The sequence below is a fragment of the Vigna angularis genome, chromosome 1 (assembly GCF_016808095.1).
Source record: "Vigna angularis cultivar LongXiaoDou No.4 chromosome 1, ASM1680809v1, whole genome shotgun sequence".
Lineage (NCBI taxonomy): Eukaryota > Viridiplantae > Streptophyta > Magnoliopsida > Fabales > Fabaceae > Vigna > Vigna angularis.
Window position 1 is genome coordinate 56,233,600 of NC_068970.1, and position 27,032 is coordinate 56,260,631.

The window sequence follows — 27,032 nt, forward strand, 5'->3', positions numbered from 1 at the left end:
TTAAAATGGGACTTTAAATTTACAATATTAAAGCATTTAATTTATAAAATAAAAATGAAAATTGTGTGATTCCTTGTCACTGTCACGTTGCATGTAGACTCGACGTTGGCTTTCTTCAGGTTTCCGCAAATCGTCAGCAACTTTTTCTTTTCTACCATCCATTCCTACTTGTGAATTATTGGTTTCAAAGCGGTTGTGGAAAGTTTTCGTGAAAGAATCTATTTATGTACAGATTTCTTACTCTATACAAATAGATTACTGAAAAGCTCCTTGGACTTTTCTTCAACTATAATAAAATATAATTAATCTTCTTCATGATAGAGTCTCTAATTACACATCTTTAATAAATTTTTTTCATTTAAATAATAATGCTACATTTTTTTACAATTTATTTATAATAATACTTAAAACTTCATCTAACTTTTGAAATATACTTCGCATGAAAAATTTGCCAATCGTATTAAAATGTATCATCCATTATATATAGCTACTTTGTGCTCAATGTAATTGATGGGAAATTAAATATTTAATAATCAATGAACATAACCACAAAAGTCGTCCCTAATTCTATTAAATACATGTTCACCTATATTCATCTTAGTTCCTATTCTTGCCGGGCCCGCTCCCTCAATGATATCTATCACAGCCAAATTATGTTAATGTGTCCTCTTGATATCAAAAGATTAAATGGCATCGTAATCCAATTTGCACACGTATTTAGTTCATACATTAAAAACTAATTACTAGCAATAAAACATCAAAATTCCAGAAACCAAACACTGCCTCGGATGTACAAACATGCAACCAGCCAATGCATGACCAAAAATGTGTGCCTAAAATTTGTAGGAAGATAAACTGCTAGTTATAGTTAAATATAATTAACGCTACTTTAATAAAATCAATTATAACATTTTCTCTTCAAGAACAAGGGCATTGAAGATAAAATGCAGATACCCTCTTCGAATGCACACCAGCACAACCTGCAAAAGCCTCCCTTTTTGTAAGAACCGGGAAGTACACGCTTTCTAAATTCAATAACACTAATCTTCATTTTGACTTTCTTCCTTGACAAGCTTGATCATGTCATCAATTCGTAGGATAGTAATAGCAGCTTCTGTGGCAAACTGAAATAAATAACCAAAAAAGTTTAGACAAGATGGAAGCTATTTCTTGAAGTCAACAACTACTAATATTCTAAGTACATACCTGAATAATTTTGACTTTGCTCATTGCAGGCTCAATGACTCCAGCCTCCAAGTTGTTTCTGATTTTCCCTTCAGAAAGGTCCAGACCCATGCTGGGAAAAAAAAGAGCAAAACAGTATCGGTATTTTAATGTAATAGAAAAGAAAGCTTATCAAGCACAATTTTTCATCTGTATTCTCAATTGTTACTTTTCTCTAGTTTACATTGTTAAAACAAGCCTTTGTTGGAATAACACTTGAATCTCTATATTATGGATAAAAAATGCACAAACTTATTTTGCCTGTCCAAATCCAATGATAAAATTTATATCGTGTATTTTATCTATTGACCCACAACGCCCAAATACCAAATAAATGCACATGACATTGCAAAATCATGTCAAATGGTTAAGAAACCTACTAGCGGAATTACCATTCTCCAACACAGGTTCTAAGAAAATACTAATCATGAGAAATATAACCACAGCAAAGCTAAATACAACAAAAAGACTCCAAGCTAGAAAGACAAAATACAAAGGAAAGTATACCTAGTCACTATTACTAGTAAGCAAATACCTTGATAAATGTTTCTTATCAGCTTTAGTTTGCGCTGAATGGTGGTAGGCCCGTAATTTTGCAACCAGCTCAGTAGCATCCTTAGCAGCATTAACCGAAAGCACCTGTGCCAGTCAAGTGACATCAATATATACATTTGAAAATGGTTGGAAACAGGAACCGATCTATCAAAACTAATTGACACAAAAATCCAAGCAATTGAAATTAAATATCACGTCAACTAGTAAATTCTTAACATGTCCAACAAACAAGAAAGCTCAACTGCACTAAAATTACAGAATAACTACCTAGTGTAGAATCCACATATAACTATATGGTAAAATCTATTTAGTGAACGTTGGATGAAGACCAAACTGTAAATTCTGCCCTACACCCTAGATATTTGTAATTACCTTTGGAATGATTAACAGAGACTCGGCAAATTCTGCTATAGCCAACTGCTCCCGAGACCCTAAAGTTGTAGCAAGGTACTCCAAATAAACTGACAAAGCTGCTTCAACTGCACCTCCACCAGCTACCACCTGAATTTTATATTTTGAAAAATCAAGCACAAGGCAAACAACAAAATAGGAAAATTTAAAAAACATATAAAATATATATATAAAATCAGGCTACTAATACACAGGAGAAAATTCACAATCATCAAGAAAAATTTAAGGAGTAACCTTTTCACCATCAAACCCCTAATCACAAATCCTCACTGCCACTGATCAAATAGGATTAGTTTCTTATAAATTCAAAAAACCGATTCTGATCTATAAAAAAATAGTCATGTTTTTTAAGAATTTAGAGAAGGAAGAAAACTAGTTTGTTTGCTACAACAATAAAATTCTTTTAAAATTTTTTTATGACAAGCTATTCAAAAGTGCTTGTGATTATTTTAAAAATTTACTTTTAGCGTCTGATTTCATATGACAAACTTTTAAAGCCAATTCTTCAATTAAAAAAGTGATTCTTTTTCAAGAGAATATATAACAAGCAGACACAACCTAAATTCTGACTCTTGACAATTAGAATCTTGTATCTTAAGTGCATTAGTTATAACAGCTTTCATCATCCACATTAATTGACCTTTTAACGGTATCATTCACTACCGAGAATTATGTAACTAAAAATGGGTGGGTGGGTGGAAAAGCTGTCTATCAAAGTGCAATCCTGATATTTAAGATGACTCTAGTGATTGGAAAACAAATCATTTTGGATTTATACATGCATCATTGTATTTAAATGACTATATTTAAGTGGGGCATATTACTTCTCATCAAGTGCCTTAAAGTCAGACCAAGGATATTATTTCTCGTCACACATTAAGTTACAAGCAAGCATGCAATACCGAGGAACACAACATCATGCTGGATGTGTGGTAGAACCATAACAAGACAAATTATATTACAGCAGTAACATAGGCTTATCGTGAGGTCAACTTCACTGAAAGAAACCAATTCAAATTATAATATTCCCTGAAAAAATGAATCTAATGTAACATAATTACTTTCGACCAAAGTGAGATGAAAGCCAAAGAAAGCAGGATACCATGTTTGATTCAAGAGTTCTCTTGACAATCGACAGCGCATCATGCAGAGCTCTATCCATCTCATCAAGCATATGGTCATTTGCACCTCTTAAAATCAAAGATACCTATAGAAGAATCACAGAATTAAGTGATATTGTATTGTAAAACATGAAAATTATGACTATTAATACATTTTAATAATAATATTCTGAAAGACATATTTGACAGATAAGAAATTAATTATCACCAAAAAAAGTCATCTTTCTTGAAAAAGTAAGTGAGAACGATAATGGGTTTCAGAGAATCTGATGATTTGGAATCACGAGAAAAAAATACCGAAAATAAGGAAAAACAAACTTTTTGAATTTTAAAATTAAATTTCAAAATAATAATGTGATGCATTTTCTTTAACTTTTTAAACATAAATCGTAATTAAGAGTCTCAATAATGAGACTAAATTTAATTATACGTAAGATAAGAATTTAGTTATTAAGAATTTGTACGAGGGTTTGATATATAAATTTTAATTATATTTGTCGATTTTGATAAAGGAATAATTCTTTGATGTGTTTCAAATTTTCATAAATAAAATAAAATTGTGGGGTTTATGCCATTGAATATAAAAAGTAGATTGATTGTAAAACAATTTACGTAAATAATGGTTAAATTAATTTAATGAATTTATTGTATACAGATGATAATAAAAAACAATAATATATAATTATCTTCATAGAGAGGAGAGACGTTACGGCTGGAAATACAATTCTTTATAATATACTAATATACGATTCTCATAACCCATGATCACCACGTACTACCAAAAATAAACATCCGTTTTCCTCATAACTTACATATCCACACTTCCTAGTGTTCAAATTCTATATGATAGACAATTCAGTTAACTAGATTCACTTTTGGATCTGATTGACTTTATTCCTTTTTTCTGGACTCCATGAAGATGACCTTTTCTATCAATAATGCATTGATGCAACTTAATTGTCATTCCAATGAAGAAATTATAACCAGGGCAAAGCAGGTCCACATTTTCATGATACTTCAGAGATCAAAATATGAAAGCCTACTTCAGAGGTTAATAAATTTTATGGATTTTTGTAGCTGTCTATTTTATTTCCAATATTCAATGTTTAAAAAATGCAATTACCCAGTACAACCTGTATGGGCTTGCACACCAATTTTGTGCAATATGAGGTTGAACATGGATTCTAAAAAAGAGCATCTTAAGAGGTAAGTATACGGATTGTCAATTTTACTTCATTTAATGCTTTATGGAGTTCTTTTAAGCAATTTCCCTATTTTGGCCATCAAGGACTCTTGAATATTTAAATTCCTCGTGCTTTTCTGTCATGAATTTATTTTTTTTGAGAAAGGAGAAAAACTTGAAGTCAATCAAATTACTTACTGCACTTGTAGTTTTGGTCCCTTTGATCATAACTACAGCATCATCAGATATTCTTTCCTCAACAACCTCATCAGCAGATCCAAGAAAAGATGGTTCAAATGTTTCCTCTCCTTCCATATCAGCAAATGTTGAGACCTGTGTCAAAAGTAAAAATAAAGTCAGACGGTAGATAAAGGAACTGGTACTGTAAACTTCTATTGAAGACAGTCAATGACTATTAGGGAATGGTATTAATACAAATTGAAACAGATAGAATCAAGGATCCTTGGTTACTTGAATCTTGCGGCATTTTATTTACTATAAATTCATCCTGTTGATTGCTAGTTAAGTCATGATCGGATGTATATAAGAGACCCTCATCCAGCCTAATGACAAAGAATACAGCCCACTCCCTTCAACAAAACAGAGACACCATGGTAACAAAGTAAGGTTACTTTCGTTCAACTTAAGCCTCACATTAACAAGCGGAAAACACTTCATATTTCAGAAAGAAAAAGGGCTTCTTGGATGACAGGCTATTAAAAAGCCTAAAGACTCTAGGCTGGTAGAATTCAGAATGATCAATTGTTACAATGATTTGAATCAGACATTCGTTGCATTCTCTCCAACCCATATAAATAGCAACAATTTTATCATCTGGAAAAAAGAGGAGATGAAAAGGAAGGAATGGAGCACTATAATATTGACAGTCCATAGTATCAAATATTCAGATTTACAAACTTAAATTGCAATTAAATCAAGAAATTTAAAATAAACAAAGCCTACCAATGTTGCACCAGTAGCTTTGGCAACGTGACGCATATCCTCTTTCCGTACACGTCTTACAGCAATTGCCCCAGCCTCAACAAAGTACTGAGACAAAAATTAAATAGTCAGAAAGAAAGATAAATTCATGACTTTTTGTCATTCATCAGAAGAAAATGTAATTTAAAAACAGTCACAAACTAAAACAGAAGAAAACTAATAAGCTAAGTTTAAAGATCCATAGGCATAGAGGTCACAACAAGTTTGGTGTAGCTTCATCATTGGGGCTCTACTAAATATTATTTCATAGTTTCATCATTTCACCATTTCATAGTAAAACTAATAAGGTAAGACATTTACTTCCTTAAAACAGGCCATATTTACTGAAATCACGAAGGGTTTATAACTTGGACCTTTTGTGGTCCTAAGTTTAACCATAGTCAATGAGTAAGTGTAATGATATACAACCAGCAAAAAAAAAAATATGGTAGATAAAATGAAAAATCAAAGTCAGAAAACCCTCAAAAAATCCTAGCTTGTTTTGTCAAGAGTCCTTTGGTGGGATGATTCATTTAATTTGTCAACCAAACCCAAATTCTTTGTTATCATTCAAGTGTCGCATAAATGTAAGATTTTAAACAAATCATCTTGCTTGAAGAAAAATACCATCAAAAGAGTACCATAAAGAAGCATACCTTAAGTGCCATGTCATCAATTCCTTTAGTAGTCAGAACAACATTAGCTCCCGCTTTCAATAGCTTTTCAATCCGTTCCTTAGTCATATCAGCCTCTCTGCAGTTACAAAAATGGCAATTTGTTAAAATGTACTATAGATATATTTTATCTTACAAGATGATATGGATAAAGAATTGTCCCAAGCCAGGAAAAAGTGAATTCCTACAGTGAAACTTTACATAATAAGGTGGATTGCACAATTAGATCAATATTTATCATAAGAACTACACAAACTAACGGATAACCATAATATTTTTATATTATTTAGCAAAAAAACTTGAGAGGCTTTCGATTGACTTCATGCCTGTCATCCAAAATTCAATTTGTCTATTTTATTACTTTCAATAACATAATAAATTTATTCTCATATTTAAAGAAAATTGTTAGGATATTTATCCTATTTTATCATCACTATATTGTGTTAAGGGTTACCCTATTTATCATGATTATATTGTGTCTAGGATTATTCTATTTATCATGATTATATTGTGTTTAGAGTTACCCTATTTATCATGTACTTTTGTATCAATTTATTCTTATAAATAGAAGATTGTGAGAGGAATCAATCAAGCCCTCTGGAATTATTTTACAGTTTAATTGTCAAGTAAAATGAATCCAGTAAGGTTGGGTATCATAGTATTAGAAGCCATATGATCATACTAACAGTACCTTTGACGAATTTTCTCAAGCTCCCTAGGATCAGTGACTAAAACTTGAACACCCAATTGCATTTTTGTCTTCTGTAGATTGAAATCAAGACACGCAATTTTTGCAGGGGCAACCCTAAGAGGCATTCCTTGTGCAGCACGGCCAGTATTTAGAGCATAACCATTCATCAAAAAACTGTCTCTAGTACTTTTTCCATGGGCTTTCAAGATATTAATTCCCTGGAACATGAGTCACAAAATAAACAAGGAATTAAATCAATTAAAATCCAACATACCACTAAAAACTGGCATCTTTCGTCAAGGAAAATAACTGAAAAAGAGAAATTCTACTACCAACCTTAATTGGGTACTTAACTTCACCTCGAGCATTGGTCATCTTAACAGATTGCACAGCATCTACAACCTGTGTAAATTGCACATACAAGTCAACTTCAAAACATAAAAAATAATTTCTAATACCTACAGTCATCAGAAGAAAAACAGTCATCGGAAGAAAAACTTGTCCTAAAATAGTAGCTAGCACTGTTTCCACAACTAAGCAATAACTTCAGAACAATAAGCATACATATGACTAACATAACCTCTTTCAAAATCCACAGGGACCATAGCCCCAAAATTCAAACTGCATTAGGGTTGAATTTAACACATGAGATCACATACATATTCCAATAATAACCCCCCACCCCAAATATATTAAAAATCAAGAAAACATATTTAACTACAAAACTTCCATGACACCCACAGTTTGAACAAATGCTTTCTGGTTAACATCGCAATCATTTTGATTGATTCTATACCTCTCGTTATATCAATAATAAAGCTTTTATTTCAGTTTCATGTGAAAATACTTAATATTGCCGAGCCAAATATAGTCAACAAAACAAAATTTTACACATGAAATCAAGAAAATATTTCACCTCCTATCCTCTCAAAGCAGAAATGAAGTGTAAAATTTGGTAAGAAAAACTAGGATGTTTTACTAAAAACAGATTTTAAAATAGATGAGGATTGAAAGAATATAGCTTAACCAATATCAAGTTCAACTACTATTCCAACTACAAATTGATTCGTGAAGCAGAAAAATGCATATGAGCTTTACACAATTGGATACGAACTAGATTTTGCATAAGAAGCGGGGTGTGCATTAATCGTGTGAAATAAACCCCCAACATTCAATATAAAATCATTGCAATCACAAACATACCAAATTAGCAAAGAAGTCACTATCACCAGCAATCAACTTTGAGGACATACTGGTCTTGGCACAGTTAATTAGTGAATCCTTTCCAAGCTTTTCAACCTACAGGTAAAGAGAACAATCTGAGTACCACACTATACACAACAATTTGCAGATGCATTGATATCGGTACATAAAATGACTATGAAAGTAAGCTTATCAAAAAAATAACACAGGGAACCAATAGAGCATATGCTTACTATCATCCTCACAGCCAAACTTTTTATGCTGATGCAAAATCGAATACAGGAAGCATAAGCATAAATTTTTTATACGTGTGATATTATGGGCAATGGATTAGTTAAGGAAATCAAATCATAAGAACACCTAATGAGTGGAATGCAACTCAGAATTCTCTACACATCCATGATGTAAAATGGTTATAAGAGAAACCATTATGGAACTAACGTTATTGGTTTTCAGTTAAACTAACCATAACACCTATAAACGATCTTAGAAGAAAGAGATTACATCGTCATCTTGGAACATACAAACTGTGATTAACATCCCCAAACATACAAAAAATTAAAAAGTTCAGGAACATCTTACCTTGACAGACAGTTTTTCTTCTACATATTTACAGGCCTCCCGCATAGCAAGCTATCCAGAATAATCAACATAAAGAAAAGTTAAATAATGCAAGTTCCCCATTCAAATAAAAGAACATCAAAACTTCATAACTGTAGCTACAAAGTTCAAAAAAACAATGGGCAATCAATTAAGTTCAAGAAATAAAAAGACACTTACTCTATATCCACTGATGATCGAGGTAGGATGAATCTTGTTCCTGACAAGATCATTTGCCCTCTGCAGAACAATAACACTCGTTAGTTACATCCATTGCGTCCGAGACAAACACAACTCAAACAGAGTAGCAAAAAGAGATCGTCGCAGTTACTTTGAGAAGTTCAGCGGCTACAATGACGACAGAGGTAGTACCATCTCCTACTTCCCTGTCTTGAAGCTCGGCAAGTTCCACCAAAACCTAAAAAACCACACACATGAGTAACAGCGAAGAAACGAGAAACAAAAATGCAAAGAAAAATCGTTTTCTCGTTCACCTTGGCAGCAGGATGCTCCACTTCCAACATCTTGAGAATCGTAGCACCGTCGTTGGTGATCGTGACGTCGCCAATGTCGTCGACGAGCATCTGAAAAAAGCGCGTAGCGAATCGATTCAAACATTGCCAACTTTATCTAAGATCTAACTACAGAGAGAGAGATAGGCAGACTACCTTGTCGAGACCAACGGGACCTAACGAGCTTTTGACGATGTTGGCAACGGCTTGGCACGCCACCACTGCGTTACCGGAGAAATGGACGAACGACGTTAGAAATGGTTGCTTCGTTATTCGTTGTGGAAGACGAAGAATATAACCAGAGAAAGATAGAGATGGAAACGGTACCGTTTTGTGTGCGAACGTCTTGGCCGGACTGTCGCTCGCCGGCGATGTCAGGGGTTTGCGCAACAACCGCCATTGGAGGGAGTATGTGTGTGCAGTCTAGGGCTTCACTCGCTAACACACACTTCGTAGGTGCAAAGGGTTTTGGTTTTTTCAACTTCGCCCTTCTTTATTTAACCTTTTCTTCTCTTTTTATGCTATTATACATCATTATTTTCATGCCTCTGTCTTAACCTTGGCATTTTCTTATGGTTAAATTGTTATTTTTGAAAAAAATAAAACCTTTTAAAAATATAGATTTAAATATGTGTTCACTTTGGTTTTATATTTTACTCTTTGAATTGTTTTTTAATTATGTTATTTAGAAAAAATAGTCTCTCTACTCAGATGTGATATACCTTATTGACATTAAAATTAATATTTTAAAAAATAAACATGTTACAAAGTGTATGACAGTCATAAATTAAAGTAGAGTTTTATTATTTATTTAGTTTCTATAGTTAAGCAAGTATTATTTTTATCATATTAAAAAGAGCATATTTTAGTGTCTGTATATATTATTTTAATATATTTTAGTCTCTGAGTTTAAATTAAAACAAAATAGAAAAGTCTAAAAAATTAAAAAAGATAAAATAATATAAGTACTATAATAGACAATATTTAGTGTAGAGATTAAAAAGTGAAATTTGTATAACTATAAAGATTAAAGGAGTAATTAATTCTTAAAATCATTTATTACATGATACTTCCAATTCTTTAGCAAATTTTAATAGTCTTTTAAACAAATAAATTAAACTTAATATTTATAAATTACATGAATTTAAAATATAAATTTTGAAAACAAAAAAAAATAAAAATATTCTAAATTGTAAAGATTGAAAGCAAAATTACGAAAGATATGGTTTAAAATAAGTTTGTATTAAACAATTTTACTCTTTTTTGTTTATTAATATGGAAAATTATGATAGAACCACGTAAATAATTTAAAATCGAAGTTTTCTTTAAAAATTATCATTCACGAAATTTTAATGTAATTTCCAACCTATATTTAATGCAAGTTATAATGAAAACTTGTATATTTTGAATTCCTTAACTACTATTCTTAAATTTTAAGTCAATGACCTACTAATATTTTTTTGTTACAAGTAACATTCGTTTTGATTTTGATATGTTAAGAGACTGGTTTATATCTTCTTTGCTTAAGATAATAATTATATCCACTTCCCAATTTTACGTAACAATCAAAAGAAAGAAATAATATTATATATATATATATATATATATATATTACGTTGAGTATAGACATCTCGAGCATGAGAATATAAATTAACAGCGATCCGATAACGGATGGAAACAGAATATTCACATAGATCTCGCTATAATAGGCTTTAATCATGGTTCTGATATCTTGTTAGAAAGTGGTTTTTAAACCTAACTCAACCCCACAAAACCGGCTTATATGATGAGGTTTGTACTCCACTTATATATTATAGATTCTCCTTATCTCTAGTTGATATAAGACTTTCAACGTTACACATGAATATTTTCGTAAATAACATTTATCTAAAGAAAAATTACATAAAATTCATATATAAAGTTTGGCGTGTTAAGATGAAATATTTTTCAAAAGATGTTGTTTATACGTAATTAACTAAAACATATTACAAATTAGTGGACTGACGGGGTGGTTCACCAATTTTTTTTATTTATTTTTAGTTTGTTTTAATGATAAAATGGAAAATTGATTCTTAAATACATAAAATCAATATATAATTGATTGTTAATGTGATTCAAAAATCTCAAATGCAAATCTAATTACAAAATTGATATTAGAGAATATAAAAATAAATTCAAAATATTAAACTCATCTCATACAGGATTATGTTTGTTTGATTTTATCTTTAAATTAATCCTCAAGAATAATGAAGAGTGTGATAACGTTCATTTTTTTTTCTATTTTTGTGTATATGATTATGAATAAATCAATTATTTTCTAGCTTAAATTTGGTTTTATACTCATGTTTAATGTATTTTGTATTTTAGTTGTTTTATGTTTGTTTTATCTCTAACTTTTTTTGTTTAGATGTGTGAAAATGAATAAAGAGCAATTCAAGTGGTGAAACATAAACAAAAGCTCAAGGAAACATGTTTGGAATAAGGAAATATCAATTTGAGGCAAAGACTTGCGTTGAGCGCCACTAGGATCACGCCTAATGCTTCAATTAACTGTCAAAATGTCTGAGGTTGAACGTCATCAACCCTTGTACAAATAACGTTGAACGATGGAAAAGTGGTGTTGAGTGTCATTTAGTTCTGAAGAACTTATGTTGGGCGATATAAAATTGCATTGAGCGGTGGTTTATAGAGAGCTCATTTCGTGTTTTAACTGATGGCTCTCGACAATGCATATATGATGTTGAGCGTTGGCATTGCAGACATGTCAAATAAGTTATTTATTCATGTCTTTCTTGAGGCTTTTGGATATTCTCTTCCTCCCACAATTTCTCTCCATTTAGATCTATTGAGATAGGCCCTTATGGGTTGTTTTGGGTGTTGAGAAGTTTTCTCACTCCTCCTTGGATATTCAATCTTCGTGTTTTTCCCCTTTTAAGGTTAATGAGGGAGATAATCTACAAATCGAAGGTGTTAATGTGAATGGGAGACACAATTGGAGCATATGACAACTACCAAGAACCTTGAAAAAGGGCTTGCATCTCCTTTTTTATTTCTATTTCTTTCCTATATCTTTTATTCGTAAACCTTAAGTTATCCATCATGGAGAGCTAGTTTTATTTGTTGAAATCAGATGTAATGAATTGTTTTTTTTTTGTATTTGTGATGTTAATACATATGTTTTTTCATTTCAATGTTAGTATTTAATTTTCACGCTTAATTATGCCTTGGTTTGACCACTCATGCATGATTTGTGGTTCTTGAGGCATTGAAAGATGTTTTTTGAACCTATAACTAAAATTGAGTGACTAACGGAGCTTCTATGTAGGGATAAATCATGATTCATTAGGAATAATAATATTCTTAAACTTAATGCTTGATTTTTGGTTAAGGATTCAAGGAATTGAAAGTTGACTAGTTATCACTAGGGATGGCAACTAGTCGGGTCGGGCACGAGTAGTGCCTATCTGCAACCTGACCCGCCGGATAAAATTGTACCCGTTACCCGATCTGTTACCTGCCGGGTACCCGTTTAAAAAATACCTGCGGGTACCCGCAAAAAATAAAAAAAAATATTTAATACATTTTTAAAATAAAATTACAATATATATATATAATATGAATTAAATTAAATTAAATTTAAATTTAAATTTAAATTTTAATTAAATCTAACCTAATAAAATATAATTTTATTTTATTTTTAATTAAATTTAATTAAAATATATATAAATTATTATTTTTTAAATTTTTTGCGAGTAATGGGTACCCGCGGGGCGGGTAGTATACTACCCGTACCCGACCCGTTTAGAAGCGAGTATTAAAATACTTGCTACCCGTTATTCGCGGGTAGTAAATATCCGCGGATAGTTACTCCCCGCGACGGATTTTACCCGCAGATACCCGTGCCCGCGGGTAAAATTGTCATCCCTAGTTATCACATGCTGAAAGTCACTAAGAATAGGATTTGAGTAATATTGTGAGTTGATTTTGATATGAATTTGGAATTGAGATAATTATATACATGAATGAGGTTGATGAAATATAGTCTTTGACATTTGTAAATACTCAATATTAATTTCTTGTTGCACATCAATTGTTTGATAAAAATACAAAATGAGTTTCTTTGTGTTTTTGTGAGATTTGTTATTTAATTAAGTTATGAATTACGAGAGTTGTTATTGTCGTATAAGTCTTTGATAACAATATTTATTATTTTTTATGTGAGATATGTAACGCTCCAAATTTCAAAACTTTATCATAGCACAAAAATGTATTTTAAAAAACCTTAACATTCAAACGACATAATTTATTCAAAACCTAATAGTTCAAAAAACATTTGTCTAATAGAAATAACGAAGGAAATAAAACAACTTCAATTACATTGTCTTAAAATTCAAATGCAATAACTTTGAATAATAATCTCAAGTCTGTCTCTATCATCTCACGAATCTATCATGCCTCAACACCATCTGCAACATCATCTGCTCACGTATAATACATTATACGATCACTCACAATACATAAACACAAACACGTATGGGGTAAGCTACCGATAAAACAATCATAATAATAATAAGATACAAACACATTGAATATATCAACCATAGACCACCTCATACCCAACAATAATAATAACAAGATTCCTAATCCTCTAACATGATAGCTTAATCATAACGAATTACTCAATCATCGATCATTGATCTTCAATCATCAATCTTTGACCCTTGAACCTTGATGTCATCACTAACATCTCACACATAGACCATTGGTCTATCCACTCATTAGCACTTATGCTAACTACTTACTATAACCATTATAGTAACACCACTATCAACATAGCATATAACCTGAAGCATCTCAAATACCATGATTATCATCATAAATACACCATTATCATGATGTTCCCAGTCATGAACAAACCATAAGCATCATTGTACCATGACACCATGGTGGAGAGAATCAGTCACACCGTTGTACCCTACCTCACTGACTATAGTCGCTCCTACAACTCAATATGTAGATTCCCCATACAAATACGCTCAAGTAGTTACCCAATCTAGCTAAGGAACATGTAATCCTACCACACAAGGAAAATGAAGATACCTTCATCCCCACACAAGAAAGGTTCGATACCCGAACAACCCTTCAAATTCACATAAGGCAAAAGGAAACACATATCCGCATATAGCACCAGGATTTACAAGATACAACAAGTAGACCTATCATTCACTCTCATGCTCGTCAATCATATAGCACCAGGATTTACAACATAACCTTTAATCCCATTTTCTGATTATCATCACGTTCTACAACTTCTCCATCTTGATCCACGTTCATTTTCATCAAAACACACTTTTTCAACAAAAGTACACTGGATAATCGATTATCATAAGCGGTAATCGATTATTCTCGAAACAATCACATTTACACAAAATACATTGTGATAATCGATTATCACTTAAAATAATCAATTATCTTAGTAAAAAATTCCCAAAATCATCACACATGAAGGGATAATCGATTATCATCCCAGATAATCGATTATTCCCAAACTACACTCAAAACCAATGTGTAAATAATCGATTATTGCCGAATCAAAACACATTTTGGACAAAATTCAAGTGTTCAAACATACATGCAACAACCCCAAATCACGAGGGAAACTCCCCCAAACCATCATGCATGCATTCAAACCTCACATACCCTTATGAATAAACCTTATTACATATATTACATCAGTTGAATCATCCAAATCTCATCATTGACATGTTATACCCCAATAAAACCCAATTACACTGCGTATGATTATGATACCATCTTTATAACATATATTTGCATGATAAAACCCCAAATTATCGTAACTTTGTTCATCCTTAGCATCAAACCTTCTGTCGGGATAACCCAACAAAACATATATAATACATTCATATGGAAAAGTCAACCATGATATAACTCTATCACTATTTAGAACATATTGTCATCCATCTACATGCATCAAAGCATATAACCTTTCAAGATAACCAAAAGCAAACCCTATTCATCATACAAACAAATAAGAAAACAAACAAAAGGTAAGCTTCTCCATACCTTGGTCAATCTTAAGACTTTATCCATACTACAAAAACACCACAAATCCTCCCTTATACTAAGGTTTTCTGCAACTCTCTCTTTTCTCCTAGAAAATGTCTTTTCTCTCCGTTACCTATCTTAATTTTGTTTTTCAGATTTAGGGTAACAATGTGCGACCCTTTTCTCTCTTTTCCTTTTTATCTTCTTCTATTCTATCTTTATCTTTATATTTTTGGTTAAAATAATATATCTCACTTAATCTATAAAACCATCAAAATTTTCTCAAGCTTACACGATGTATAAGTTCCTAATAACTATATTTATTATTTATTATGTGTTATCAGTGCACTTACCATTTTTCACTAACAAAGTGTCAAATTGAATTAGATTTACTTGATCTTAATTCTTTAATCATTCCTCAATGGTTCTCTTATGACTAATATAAAAGGAAAAAAATCAAGAGAAAAGGAAGAGTCGACTCCATGTTCGAGAGAAAAAAAAAATTGGATAAAAAATCTATAAAACTAAAAATATGAAACAAATAATTCCCGTGTACAAGTTTAATAAATGAAGTAAATATGAGTTTATAGGTGAGTTTTAATGAAGTTCATAAACAAGTTACAAAAAAATGTAAGTTAATAAGAAGAAAATATAATTCAAATGTTTATTTTTTATTTTACAAAAATTCAACAATTTTTTCTTATTTTCTAAATTTGCAAATACTGTAAAAAGTAATAAAGACTTCCAATTCAGGCAAACAATATATCTATTTTTGAAACTGTACAATTCATGCAACAATAATCATATATACTCAAATAATATTTTAAGAAAATTAAAACCAAAATAGTAAATAAATATTAGAAAAAACAACAATGCAAAAATTCAAACATATATATTAAATATAATTTTTTATTATTAAAAAGAAATGAATTAAAACTAGTGTCATCAAAATTGGTTGAAACCCGATAGCCAACCCGGCTCACCACGAGTTTGAGCCGGGTTGAGTTGAAAAAAAATACAAAATTTTTTATGCAAGCCAATTTTGATCCGGCTCACTAAGAACTCGACTCACACGGGTTGAACCCGCCGTGGTGGGTTGGGTTGGCTCATCAAGCCACATATTTTCTTTTAATTAAATTAAATTAATTATTCAAATCTTAATTATTCAAATCTTATTTTTTTTATTGAAATAAAATTAATTATTCAAAATGCACAACCTTTACTTAGCAATAGAGCCTTTGGCGCTGTTGTCTTTCCAAAAGTTCCCCTCTGCAAATAAAATCCTAAGATTAAATATTGGATAATATTATAGATGGAGACAAAGAAGAAGATGCTTCAAAAGAGCATAATATTGTGGATTTATCCATTCAGGACTCAAATTTAATAGATGGATAATATTATAGATTGGATAATTAAGGAATATATGATTTGTTTTATCTTGTGCTATATTTTTTTGTTGACGGCTATATGTAGTTTACGGCTATACGTCTCATTAAACTAAATTGACAAAATTTTATGCTTGATACTTTAGAATATATATATAACAATATATTTCTTTTGTTTCATTTTCTTTTATATCAATTGGTCCAATTATTACTGTTTCAATTTGATCGATCAAAGTAACATGTTATAAAAATATGAGAAGAAGAGGGTGAAAAAAAAGTTAATTAAGTGAGCCAATGAGCCAACCCGTTTAACCCATCAACCCGTGGTGGGTCGGGTCGAGTTCACATTTTTCTGGATGGAACCCACTTATGTTATATGGTCCCATCTTCTTCAACAATTCTTCTATGATGATAAGTTTCAAATTGTCAATATATAAGAAGAACTCCAAACCTATTGCCAAGGTGATTATATTAAGAAATGTATTTTAAACCTAACTCAATCTAAAAAACCTATTTGAAAGATGAGATTTATATTCACATATATACTTTAAATTAACCTCTTTAGTTGATGTGATTCAAGAAAAAACTTTGTCAAGTAAAAACTTGGCAAAGAGAAGCTTGACAATGGTTTCCACTCTAATTTTTATCAAGATCCAAATTATACACAACATAATATTTTATAATATCTAGTTTTTAAGCAAATATCACTTGATACACTAGAATTGCTTTTCTATCAAGTATTAATTATTATTTTGATGGTTAAAAGATCACATGAAAATACTTTTTCACCAAGACATTACTAACTGACAATTTACATTGAAAACTTTAAAATCTAGAGAAAGACTAATTAAATCTAAGATCTACTTATCGAAATTTATAAACATTTAATGAAACAAAATGAAAAATTGGATACGTGCCAAATAAATGATAATTACGAAAAAAAATAATTAACCTAACTTATTAATTATATTATTTCTTTGTACAGAGCTAAAATAATTACATAATTTAAGGTCCCGCGTGGCAGTGCCACATTTTCGGATCAGACAGAGAAGCGTGACACCCTCTGCGCAGCGCATTGTTTCATCCATTTTCTCTGTACATTTATTCCCATTTCGATATTCCCTTGTGCTTCTCTCCAACCTAATCTACCATTACCTTTTCTCGCTCAAGACATGGCTGCTTCTCACAGATCGCTTACACGTGCGTTCATGCATTAAATAACTTCCTCAGATGCTCATGCTTTCCTCGTGTCTATATAGATGTGTATTCATTGCTAATTGATTTTTGTTTTCTGGTACTCGTCATTCCAATGATATGTATAAAGGCCATGTTTTTAGTTTCATCAAATTGGATCTCTCGTCTTAGATTTGCAACATTTGCATTACGGAGACTAGAAAAATGTGGCGAACAAGACTGATAGTGTTGAATGGAATAGCAATTGATTGAAAATGGACATGCTGCTCGTCTCTATGCCTTGTGGTTGTGAAATGTTGCTCTGGTTGATGTTGCAGAACCTGTTGCATGTGATACACAAATTTAAGTTGGCCCTTTTCTCTTGTGGGTTTGTTCTTTTGTGCTATTCTAGTGGTAAAACAGAACTTTCCAATTCACTTTTACATTGCCCCCAGGGAATTTTGTTGATTGACAGTGTTGTTTAGGAACTTTGTTGTATATACTATATGTTTATATATTTATATACCTCTCTTCTGCATGTTCTTTAGCTGGAGCTGCTTTGCTTACTTTGGTCATGGCTTCTTTAATTAAGGAACAAGTGTATGACACTGTACATTCCATAGTTTTATATTGGGATAACAAGACTGGGCGTTTGAAGTTAAAGTGCATTCTGATTCGGTCTACCTCGTGTACTTTTAGTAAATAAGAAATCATTAGTCTTTCAAGTTTTTTCTATTTATTATATTTACAGTAAAACCTTGATTTTATACTGTACTTAAATTTGGGAAATGAAAATTATAAAAGAGGTTCTAGATTTTTTAGATGAATTTTCTTTTGTTCTCCCTTAGGTCTGACAGATAAGAAATGTGTGCCATGCAATCTGAAGGAATTACGGCCCATGAGTGAGGATTCAGCACAGACTCTAATGCCACAGGTTTGTATCTGTCAATTCAAGGTTTATAAGTCTCATGACTCATGGTATTGGCTATTGATATTGAGTGGTTAGGTTCCTGAGTGGAATTTGGTAAACGATGGTGGTGTCATGAAGCTGAGGCGGTCATGGACAGTAAGGACCTTCTCCAAGGGATTGGATTTTTTTCGAATAGTATCTGTTCTTGCTGAAAGTGAAGGTGTCGTGTTCTGTTTTCGTTTTGTTACTGATCTCATTTTGAAGGGTACATACAACAAATGACCAAGAGGATGTTTATAATGCAGGTCATCATCCCGATCTTCACCTTGTCGACTGGAATAATGTTACTATAGAGATTTGGACTCATGCTGTTGGTATGAATTATTCATTGTCCAACTTTTTAAGTTATATAATCACAAGCTGGTAGATAAGAAATAATGTGAGAGTACCATGTGTTAGTTCATGTACAAATTTGCTCGACGCAAAAGGCACAATTTTTTCTTCTCAGGCTCAAGCTTTGGAAAGCGTGAACCCCCATTTGCGGTTCCAAGATACACCCTAAATCAGCACAGTTCAGGCTCTGGAAATACGTTGAAGAATTTAACCCACATATTTTACAAAGGACTCTGGTTTTAATCACTGCTTCTCTGGAAAGCAATGAGTTCCTCCCTCTTTGGAGAGAGAGAAAAATAGCATACTCAGTGGATTTATGAAACTTACCCTTTGTTTACCCGAGTCCCCCTAGAAGCTCCTATCATAAAAAAAATAAGCTTCAGTTTCTATTTGTTCTTTTGTAGAAAGTGTGTGTCGTGAGAATAACATAAAATGAAGACAAACTAGAAAGGAAAAAGGTTTTAGATACCTTTATAGGAGTCCAACTAGAAAACCCCTTTGAGATCATAGAGTATTTTGGAAGTAAAATTGATGAAGCCGTGGAATGGTTAACAGTGAAGACAACATATGAAAATGTGCTATATTAGAAAATTTTAGGACAGGTCTAAGAAAATGTGTTTTGCTTTCGTTTTCAAATATTCCTATAGGTAATAGTAAAAGTAAAATATTTTAAAAAATAAAATAAAATAGAAAGTAACATTTTTTTTTTGTAATTAAAAATAAAAAACAAGAGAGATGAAAATTGATTTTTTTTTTCTTCTCAGAGTAAACCCTCCTTTTTGAAGAATACGTTCATCTTCTTCATTTAGACAATGACGGAAAACAGTTGAATCAAATAGACATGTTGATCAATTTTATGTATTTTCGACGAACAAATCACTAAAATAAATAGGTAAGTTAGTTGAATCATGTACCAATTTTTCTTCATGTTATCCATATTCTGTCTCGGGTGGAATATATTTCGATAGGAATGAACAGAAATTGTGCAACTTTTTTTCTTAAATACTCTTTTCCATAGTCTTGTTAATTATGCTTCACCGGGTTTTCCCTCCTTTTCTGTCTTCCTTTCCATTTTCTTACTAAATTCGTACAAGCTGTACCCTAATTTGTACCTTTACTAGAAAATTTCATTCGTATAGCACAAAATGGTAGTAAATGATAATAAGCTAAAGATATTATGATATACTTCTTAGATCTTTGATATTGATTTTGCGTCCATCTCTCAAGCCCCTGGGTATGGCTACTTATTAAACTCATTTGCATCCGTAGTAGATGGTTTCAGTAATATCATAGCTTAACAAATGCTCTATTTTAAGATTAGCAGAGATTTGGAGGCTCAATAAGCTTGCTTTCTTTGTGGTTTTAAACATTTATTTTTCTTAAATTTACTACCTAATACATAGAATACCATAAACGAGCTTCATGTTTTTGCAGGTGGGTTGACAGAAAATGACTTCATACTTGCTGCTAAGATCGATAAGCTTGATGTGCTTGACCTACTTAGACGGAAGCCTTCTGACTGAGTCAACAATGCTAAGGAGTATTACCTGTCTATTGGCAGTAATGTTGTTTTAAAATGGAGCATCTCACATAGCATCGAGTTCTGTTTTCAGGCTAGTATTTTCATTTACTTGATTGCTTAAAGCTTCGTAGAAAATCTTTGGAATGATCTTTTTTCAACCAAAAGCCTGTTAACGTTAGTGATTACACTTTACGTAATTGAGATATAAAATGATGACATTCTTTTTAATAAAACCTCAGTAGATAAGCTTGTATATGTGCTAGATAATGATATTTTTTTTACAATGTGACTGTCTATGCAAGGAATCTATTTTGTTGATCTAACAATTACTTAAATTTGAGTAACAATTTAAATCATTTTAATGAATAGAACTACTTATAAAATTATATCTCACTTATGAGGTGTGGTTGTGGCACAAGAGCTCCAACGAATTTTGTTAGAATAAACTGTTAATAGACTTCTTAACATCTGAGTTCATGCCTAATTAAATTTCAAAAATCTGATATATAAGATGTGATTTTATTTCATTTATAAATTATAATTTGAGCCTATTTCTAGTTTACGTGATATCTCTAATAATACTTATAAATGAAGTTCTCACTTCATTATCCCATTAACTATAGAGACAAATAATATGCATAAGAAGTAATATAAGTTTGAATGAGAAAACATTAGTGGTTCTTTTTCAACCCAAGCACATCTTGCACCTTCTAATTGACTTAGTTCCAAGTCTAAAAGTTTGTTAGGTACAAACACACAATAAACCATAAAACAATACAATACAAGCTGCCTTTCTCTCTAGTTTCTTCCGATAAAGTAAGGAAGGACAAGCAAGCACATCTTATTTTTGACACTCAACAGCATGAAAGAAAATATTTAAGAAAAATACTCATTGGAAGCAACAAATATGGGTTGCAATCGCTGAAGAACCTCTTCATTGTTTGTCCAATCCAAGTTAGCCCACCATTCTTGCTGTCCTTTAATGGACTTTAAGTTGACTGCATTGACACTATCTAGTGGTAAAGTTTTAAACTTATGACAGTTATGTATCCTTAACAGCTCCAAAGAGGACCAGGCCAATGTATGAGTTGTGCATATACTTTTGAAGTTAGGCAAGTTAACTAGCAGAAGTATTTCCAGTTTTGGAAGCACGTCCCTTTCTCTTTCAATGTCTTCTCCAATAAGTTCTTCAATTATTGAACAATCTTCAAGTTTCAGCTTCTGAAGTTCTGAAAAATGTTGAATTGCTCCATTGCTGAAAATTTGACTCAGTCTTGGACAATTTTTCAATGACAGAGTTTGTAATCTGGAAAATGTTCCACTGTGCAGGGGGCCTCTAAAAGCACATTTTAAATTGAGCAAATTTTCCAAATAAAGTTGCTCCAAATTTGGTAAGATGACTGCCGTTTCTATTTGGATTCCGTTCATGACATTGCTACTTGTTTCACCTGACACAATTGTCAAAACTTGGTTGCATCTTTTAATCAAAAGACCACGAATGCGTTCCAGACAAGCTATGCCAGCAAAATTGGACAATTTTCTTATATCTTTATGGCAGACTAATTCAAATGCATCAGTTTTTGGTAGTACCTCAATAATTGCCGGGTCATCCCTCTGTCCACCATTGCAGTACCTCAAATAATTAGTAATTTTATATTCAAAGAATTCAAGTATTTGAGGTCGCCTTGAGTTCTGGCATCCTACAGTGAATCTAAATGAATTCTGCTTGTTATGCCATGATTTGCTTCTTGAAAGAAATTCTCCAAGAATGATTGAGGAGGGAAAACAACATCTGAGATGAGTTACATTTTCCAAAGAAGCCACATGTGCCAGCACATTATTAGCATCATTGCACCACTGTTCATAGGATATGATTTGAATAGTTAATTCTTCCAACCTATGAAGCTTTGAAATCACATGAACATTTTGAGCTTCATTATCTTCACTTGCAATGAATGGGATTCGCAGGCATCTTAGCTTAGTCAAGAATCCAATTTGTAGAGGTATGAAAATTACTTTAGTATCACGTATGTCAAGGACTTCTAGAAATTGAAGTAATCCTATTTCAGATGATAGTGATTCCAATAGCTCACACCTGTTCAAGAATAAACCCCGTAGACCAGTCAATTTTGATAGAGATGATGGCAGTTGTGTAATCATGCTACTATACAAGTCTAGCAGAAGTAGACTGCTCATGTTCTCAAAAAAACACTCTGGTAGTGCAGTTAGCTCGGGATTTTTTCTCAGCAACAGAGTCAAAATCGTGCTGCAATCTTGACTTCTTCGTAACTCATGTACTTTTCTCATAGAGACCCACCTAGCCTGCTGCCAAGCTCTTGAATTTGAGAGATTTTCAGATTCTTCACCGTCTTGGAGATAAAAGCTACACTCAGGATCTTTAGAGGATATGTGCAATGCAAGTTGTCTCATGCAATGGTTCATGTTAACATATATCATTGCTTCCCCTTTCTCTAGTAGAGAGACATTGGCAAGATGTTCTAATATGTCAATACCACAATTGCGTGCACTTTGATATGACCTTGTATCATTTATATCACCAAGTAAACCTTGTGCTGCCCAACACTCCACTAAATAATCAGAGTAAACCTTGCTATCTGCAGGATACAGTGAAGTGTATAGAAAGCATTTCTGCTTCCTTTTATCATTTAGTTCATCATAACAGAACTTCAGACACGAGTACAACTCTTCTAAACCTTGGCTTTGAAGTTCTGGCCATGGTTTAAGATCTTCAAGTCCTGCCCACCAACTAGAAGCAGACTCTTTCAATTTAAAAGAGTTTGCTATATTGTAAATGAGAAGTGGAAGACGAGAGCATCTTTTGCATACAAGTTTTGCAGTTGGTTGAATGTCAGGGGAATCAATCTTAGGATTGAAGGCATAGACAGTATCTCTAAACATCTTCCATGCTTCATCGGGAGATAGCTCCGCGACTTTGATGACCCTCTGCACCCTATTCAACTTATAAACAAGAGGGAATCGAGTGACAATTACCACCTTACTGCCATTGTTATTATCACTTGGGATTCCTAACAGCTCCAAATTGATGGCATCCTCAACCTCATCCAAAATTAATAAATATCTTTTATTCTCTAGCTCTCTGTGTATTCTTCTTGCAATATCGTCGCTATCCTCCTTGTCGATCCCTTTGTCCAACATCAACCGATGAGCAATTTTCTCTTGAAGCTTACGATCATTAGGTGTGACTTTTACAAAGATGACAATTTCAAACAGTTTAGCTATCTCTTCATTGTTGTTTAGATTCCGCATTATTGTTGTTTTCCCCACCCCTTTTGTTCCACACACTCCAATGATCTTGATCTTATTATTTTTCAGCAAAACCAGAGTATTATCCAAAGCGCCTTGAAGGGTTGGATATCCACTTATCTGTGGAACATTTAACTCCTTTAAAACAGGCTCTGGTGGTTTATCAACAAGAAAATCTTTTAAACATTCATCATTCATAAGTTGACGAACACAATTGCTCTTCTTCTCCATTTCTTCACTCAGATCGGAACGCTTTAGAATCCGCCACCAGGGTAGGGTCTCTTCTTCATATTTAAGCTTCAGCTTCTGTACTTCTTTTGTGGCCTCTGATACCCTGTTTGTCCACAGTTTGTAAGCATTGGTAGTATCTTTATGGCTGTTTCTTTGAGCTTTCATCTCTTTATCCTTCTTTATTGCATGTAGCATCTCTGTATCTTTAACCAAAATGTTGCAATTGTCATCCAGATTTTTGGAAAATGCAATTTTAGATGCAATTGTAGTATGCATTTCTCCAACCCCAATCGATCCCATCCCTCCAACAAGAGGGCCAACAAGTTCAAGCTCAGACATTATTTTGAAAGCCTAAGATAACAAAGAAAAACTGAAAGTGTAAAACTACTACACAACTTGAACCCTAGGCATCAGCAGTATAGAATTTTGAAGTATAAACAAACACATCAGGTTATTCAATATGAATATGAAACACTCCAAAGCTTCAACATGTAAAAACTGATATTGAACCGTTTATTAATCACCATTTACTAAATTGCATGTAATCATTAAGAAGCACACAAATATTTTTATTTTGTTAATATTAAAGGTTTTACGGATATATTTTTAGATAAGGTAAAACCAGTGAGTGTGGAATTAGCAACAGTTAAAATGAAACTAGTATACAAAATGAAATTAGCTAGAACAAGGGTGATCATGAGAATTGGGATCTAACCGAGGGAAACATACCGGAGCAAACACAGTTAAGAATGATTTATCTGTACCTTCCTTGCCAACAGTTAAGAATTAGAATCCATGCCGACAGTTAAGAAAAAAGATTCATGGTGTCTACTTCTGCCAGCAGCTCTTGTGCATAGATTGTTCTGATTTTTCAAAATGACGAATCCAAGGTGTTTAGTAATTGCTCTGTGAGTTTTTTTGAGTCAACGCATGAAGTCTACTATATTCATGCCTTTTCTGTAAGATTATCTTTCTTCTTTTTTTATAAAAATATAAGTACCTTACTTTTTTTAAGAAAAAAATTCTATTACTTTATGTAAACTTTTATTTATAATACATGCCTATAGAAAGTTAGAGCATTCATATTTTATTAGAAATCCTTAAATAATTAAATAAAGAAAGTATTACAAAGGTACGTCTTCTAAATAAGGAGTAACAAAATGACAAAGAAAATATTTTCTGCTACGATATTTTTTAAATTAGTCTTTTTTAGAATATTGTATATAGAAGATTTGTTTGTATTTTGCTAAATCAAACATTATACAATGAAAAATTTCAATCTTTAGAAAAAAAATTAAACTAAGAATATCTATATTTTAAAATTTATAGGGGTGATGTTATTTGAAACATCCATTTTTAGCAACTTACAAATAAAACAAGATATTATAAGATTATTGGTAAAACAAAATAGATTGTGTTAATATATATATATATATATTATAAAATTATCTCTAAAAGTAAATAACAATAAAAATAAAATGTTTATAAAACAAATAAAGATGATTTAAAGTTTAATAAAACTTCTATACAAAATCATTTCTATAAATTGAAAAAAACTACTATGTCATCGTCGCCTTCCACCAAAGGCGTATTACTATCTACTTCTCATCTGTTCACATCATGAAGTGAAACAAATAAACACAAGAAAATACAAAAGAGATGATAGGGTAAGCTAGTGTACAAAACAATTATCTTAAAACAATTAAATCATATTAAATATAAGTTAAACATGAATTAAATATAATAAATCATATAGATACACACCAATAGTTGACATTAAACTCAATTATCTCGATACATATGTTTGACATTGGGCTTCATCTGAAACGTGCACTCGTAATAATATGTATATTTTGCAGAGTCATAAATATAGAAGTTATCACCCTATCCCTCACAAGGTTAATCTCATTCGCACCTAGGACTAAAATAGTCCAGTGGCTAAGATCTACTGCCATTCTTTTCCTTCCCGCCATTTTTCTTTATATGAGTTGAATAGTTGGTAGAATATCAGAATATTTCCTTATTGATCTCTTAAATGTCAATGCATACATTAAGATCGTCACCACAAAAAATTTCTCCTTGAAATTCTCTCAACACCATCATTATACTTGTTTACAACCATAATCATCACTACAAATAATAATAAACAATATTATAAGCATACATTAATTCCATTACAATCTATTTCATACCACCAAAGAAGAAAAGAAGATGCAACATACAAATTGGCACTCAAAAGTAGTGCTTAGAGTCAAACCTTTTGCAAAAAGTGACGCTCAACGATAATTCTACATTTAGTACCATCCTTCTCACAAAAGTTGCGTTCAGTAGTGTCCTACTGCCGCTCAGTGTCAAGACATTCACAAAATATGACGTTCGACGGTACAAACTTGTACTTAACGACTTTGAGTTAAAATGCTCCTAGTTTGTCATCGCTCACTACTATACCATATATCATTAGATGAAATTATGTGATTTAGGGGAAATGGACATATTCAATTGATTAATTTGGTATTCCTTTCTTAGTATTTTGGTAAAAAAAATTAATATTAGGACATTTACATATTTACTCAATTTCTTAGATTATAATTCCCTCAATTAACAAAAAATCAACGAAAACACACAAAAACACAACATTCATTCAAAACATGCCAAATTCATAAAAATTAATCAAATTTTATCCTCAATTGCATTAGAGCAACAACATGAAGATCATCAAATTTATCAAACTCATGCACACAAAAAACAACTAGTTTCCCTTACCTTACTCAACTACTCACAAGACCTTAACCGACGAAGCTCCTCCTAATTGGCAGATGCTCTGTCTACACATAGAAACACCATAAGAACAATTTGGACATAAAATTACTGATTAGCAGAGAGACTCATATAGATGATTAAAAAGATGCATG

At 32.0% G+C, this 27,032-nt stretch overlaps 3 protein-coding genes across 6 annotated transcripts; 1 reads left to right on the forward strand and 2 right to left on the reverse strand.

Annotated features, from left to right (window-relative positions):
• Positions 1–716: 716 nt before the first annotated feature.
• Positions 717–9,654, reverse strand: LOC108322169 (T-complex protein 1 subunit alpha). Its single transcript, XM_017554177.2, has 17 exons — positions 9,483–9,654; positions 9,312–9,376; positions 9,138–9,227; positions 8,975–9,061; positions 8,824–8,883; positions 8,626–8,676; positions 8,044–8,139; positions 7,177–7,242; positions 6,841–7,058; positions 6,132–6,228; positions 5,458–5,544; positions 4,693–4,827; positions 3,293–3,397; positions 2,152–2,280; positions 1,760–1,863; positions 1,207–1,297; positions 717–1,124 (listed from the first exon to the last, which is right to left on the reverse strand). Exons 1-17 carry the CDS (start codon positions 9,553–9,555, stop codon positions 1,041–1,043), a joined length of 1,638 nt encoding a protein of 545 aa, XP_017409666.2. The 5' UTR covers positions 9,556–9,654; the 3' UTR covers positions 717–1,040.
• Positions 9,655–17,626: 7,972 nt separating this feature from the next.
• Positions 17,627–20,913, forward strand: LOC108336350 (pterin-4-alpha-carbinolamine dehydratase 2, mitochondrial). 3 transcript variants are annotated; one of them, XM_017572786.2, is made up of 5 exons: positions 17,627–17,806; positions 18,628–18,713; positions 18,786–18,909; positions 18,995–19,063; positions 20,517–20,907. In XM_017572786.2, exons 1-5 carry the CDS (start codon positions 17,779–17,781, stop codon positions 20,603–20,605), a joined length of 396 nt encoding a protein of 131 aa, XP_017428275.1. In that variant the 5' UTR covers positions 17,627–17,778; the 3' UTR covers positions 20,606–20,907. The 3 variants fall into 3 exon arrangements, with proteins under 3 accessions (XP_017428275.1, XP_017428266.1, XP_017428283.1); XM_017572777.2 differs by lacking the exon at positions 17,627–17,806 and adding an exon at positions 17,814–18,193 and having other exon boundaries at positions 20,517–20,913; XM_017572794.2 differs by lacking the exon at positions 17,627–17,806 and adding an exon at positions 17,814–18,193 and having other exon boundaries at positions 18,786–18,845; positions 20,517–20,588.
• A 324-nt stretch (positions 20,914–21,237) lies between these two features.
• LOC108323901 (disease resistance protein At4g27190) lies at positions 21,238–25,065 on the reverse strand. 2 transcript variants are annotated; one of them, XM_017556715.2, is made up of 2 exons: positions 24,885–25,065; positions 21,238–24,471 (listed from the first exon to the last, which is right to left on the reverse strand). In XM_017556715.2, exon 2 carries the CDS (start codon positions 24,457–24,459, stop codon positions 21,481–21,483), a length of 2,979 nt encoding a protein of 992 aa, XP_017412204.1. In that variant the 5' UTR covers positions 24,460–24,471; positions 24,885–25,065; the 3' UTR covers positions 21,238–21,480. The 2 variants fall into 2 exon arrangements, with proteins under 2 accessions (XP_017412204.1, XP_017412205.1); XM_017556716.2 differs by having other exon boundaries at positions 24,850–25,065.
• Between the last annotated feature and the right edge of the window lie 1,967 nt (positions 25,066–27,032).

Coding starts and splice junctions, on each gene's coding strand:
- LOC108322169 (XM_017554177.2), bottom strand. CDS start 9,555: ATGGCGGTTGTTGCGCAAACCCCTGACATCGCCGGCGAGCGACAGTCC. Junction 8,677..8,823: donor CGATCATCAGTGGATATAGA/GTAAGTGTCTTT, acceptor TATTCTGGATAG/CTTGCTATGCGGGAGGCCTG. Junction 1,125..1,206: donor GCAAAGTCAAAATTATTCAG/GTATGTACTTAG, acceptor TATTTATTTCAG/TTTGCCACAGAAGCTGCTAT.
- LOC108336350 (XM_017572777.2), top strand. CDS start 18,055: ATGGACATGCTGCTCGTCTCTATGCCTTGTGGTTGTGAAATGTTGCTC. Junction 18,714..18,785: donor CACAGACTCTAATGCCACAG/GTTTGTATCTGT, acceptor TTGAGTGGTTAG/GTTCCTGAGTGGAATTTGGT. Junction 18,910..18,994: donor TGTTCTTGCTGAAAGTGAAG/GTGTCGTGTTCT, acceptor TTTATAATGCAG/GTCATCATCCCGATCTTCAC.
- LOC108323901 (XM_017556715.2), bottom strand. CDS start 24,459: ATGTCTGAGCTTGAACTTGTTGGCCCTCTTGTTGGAGGGATGGGATCG.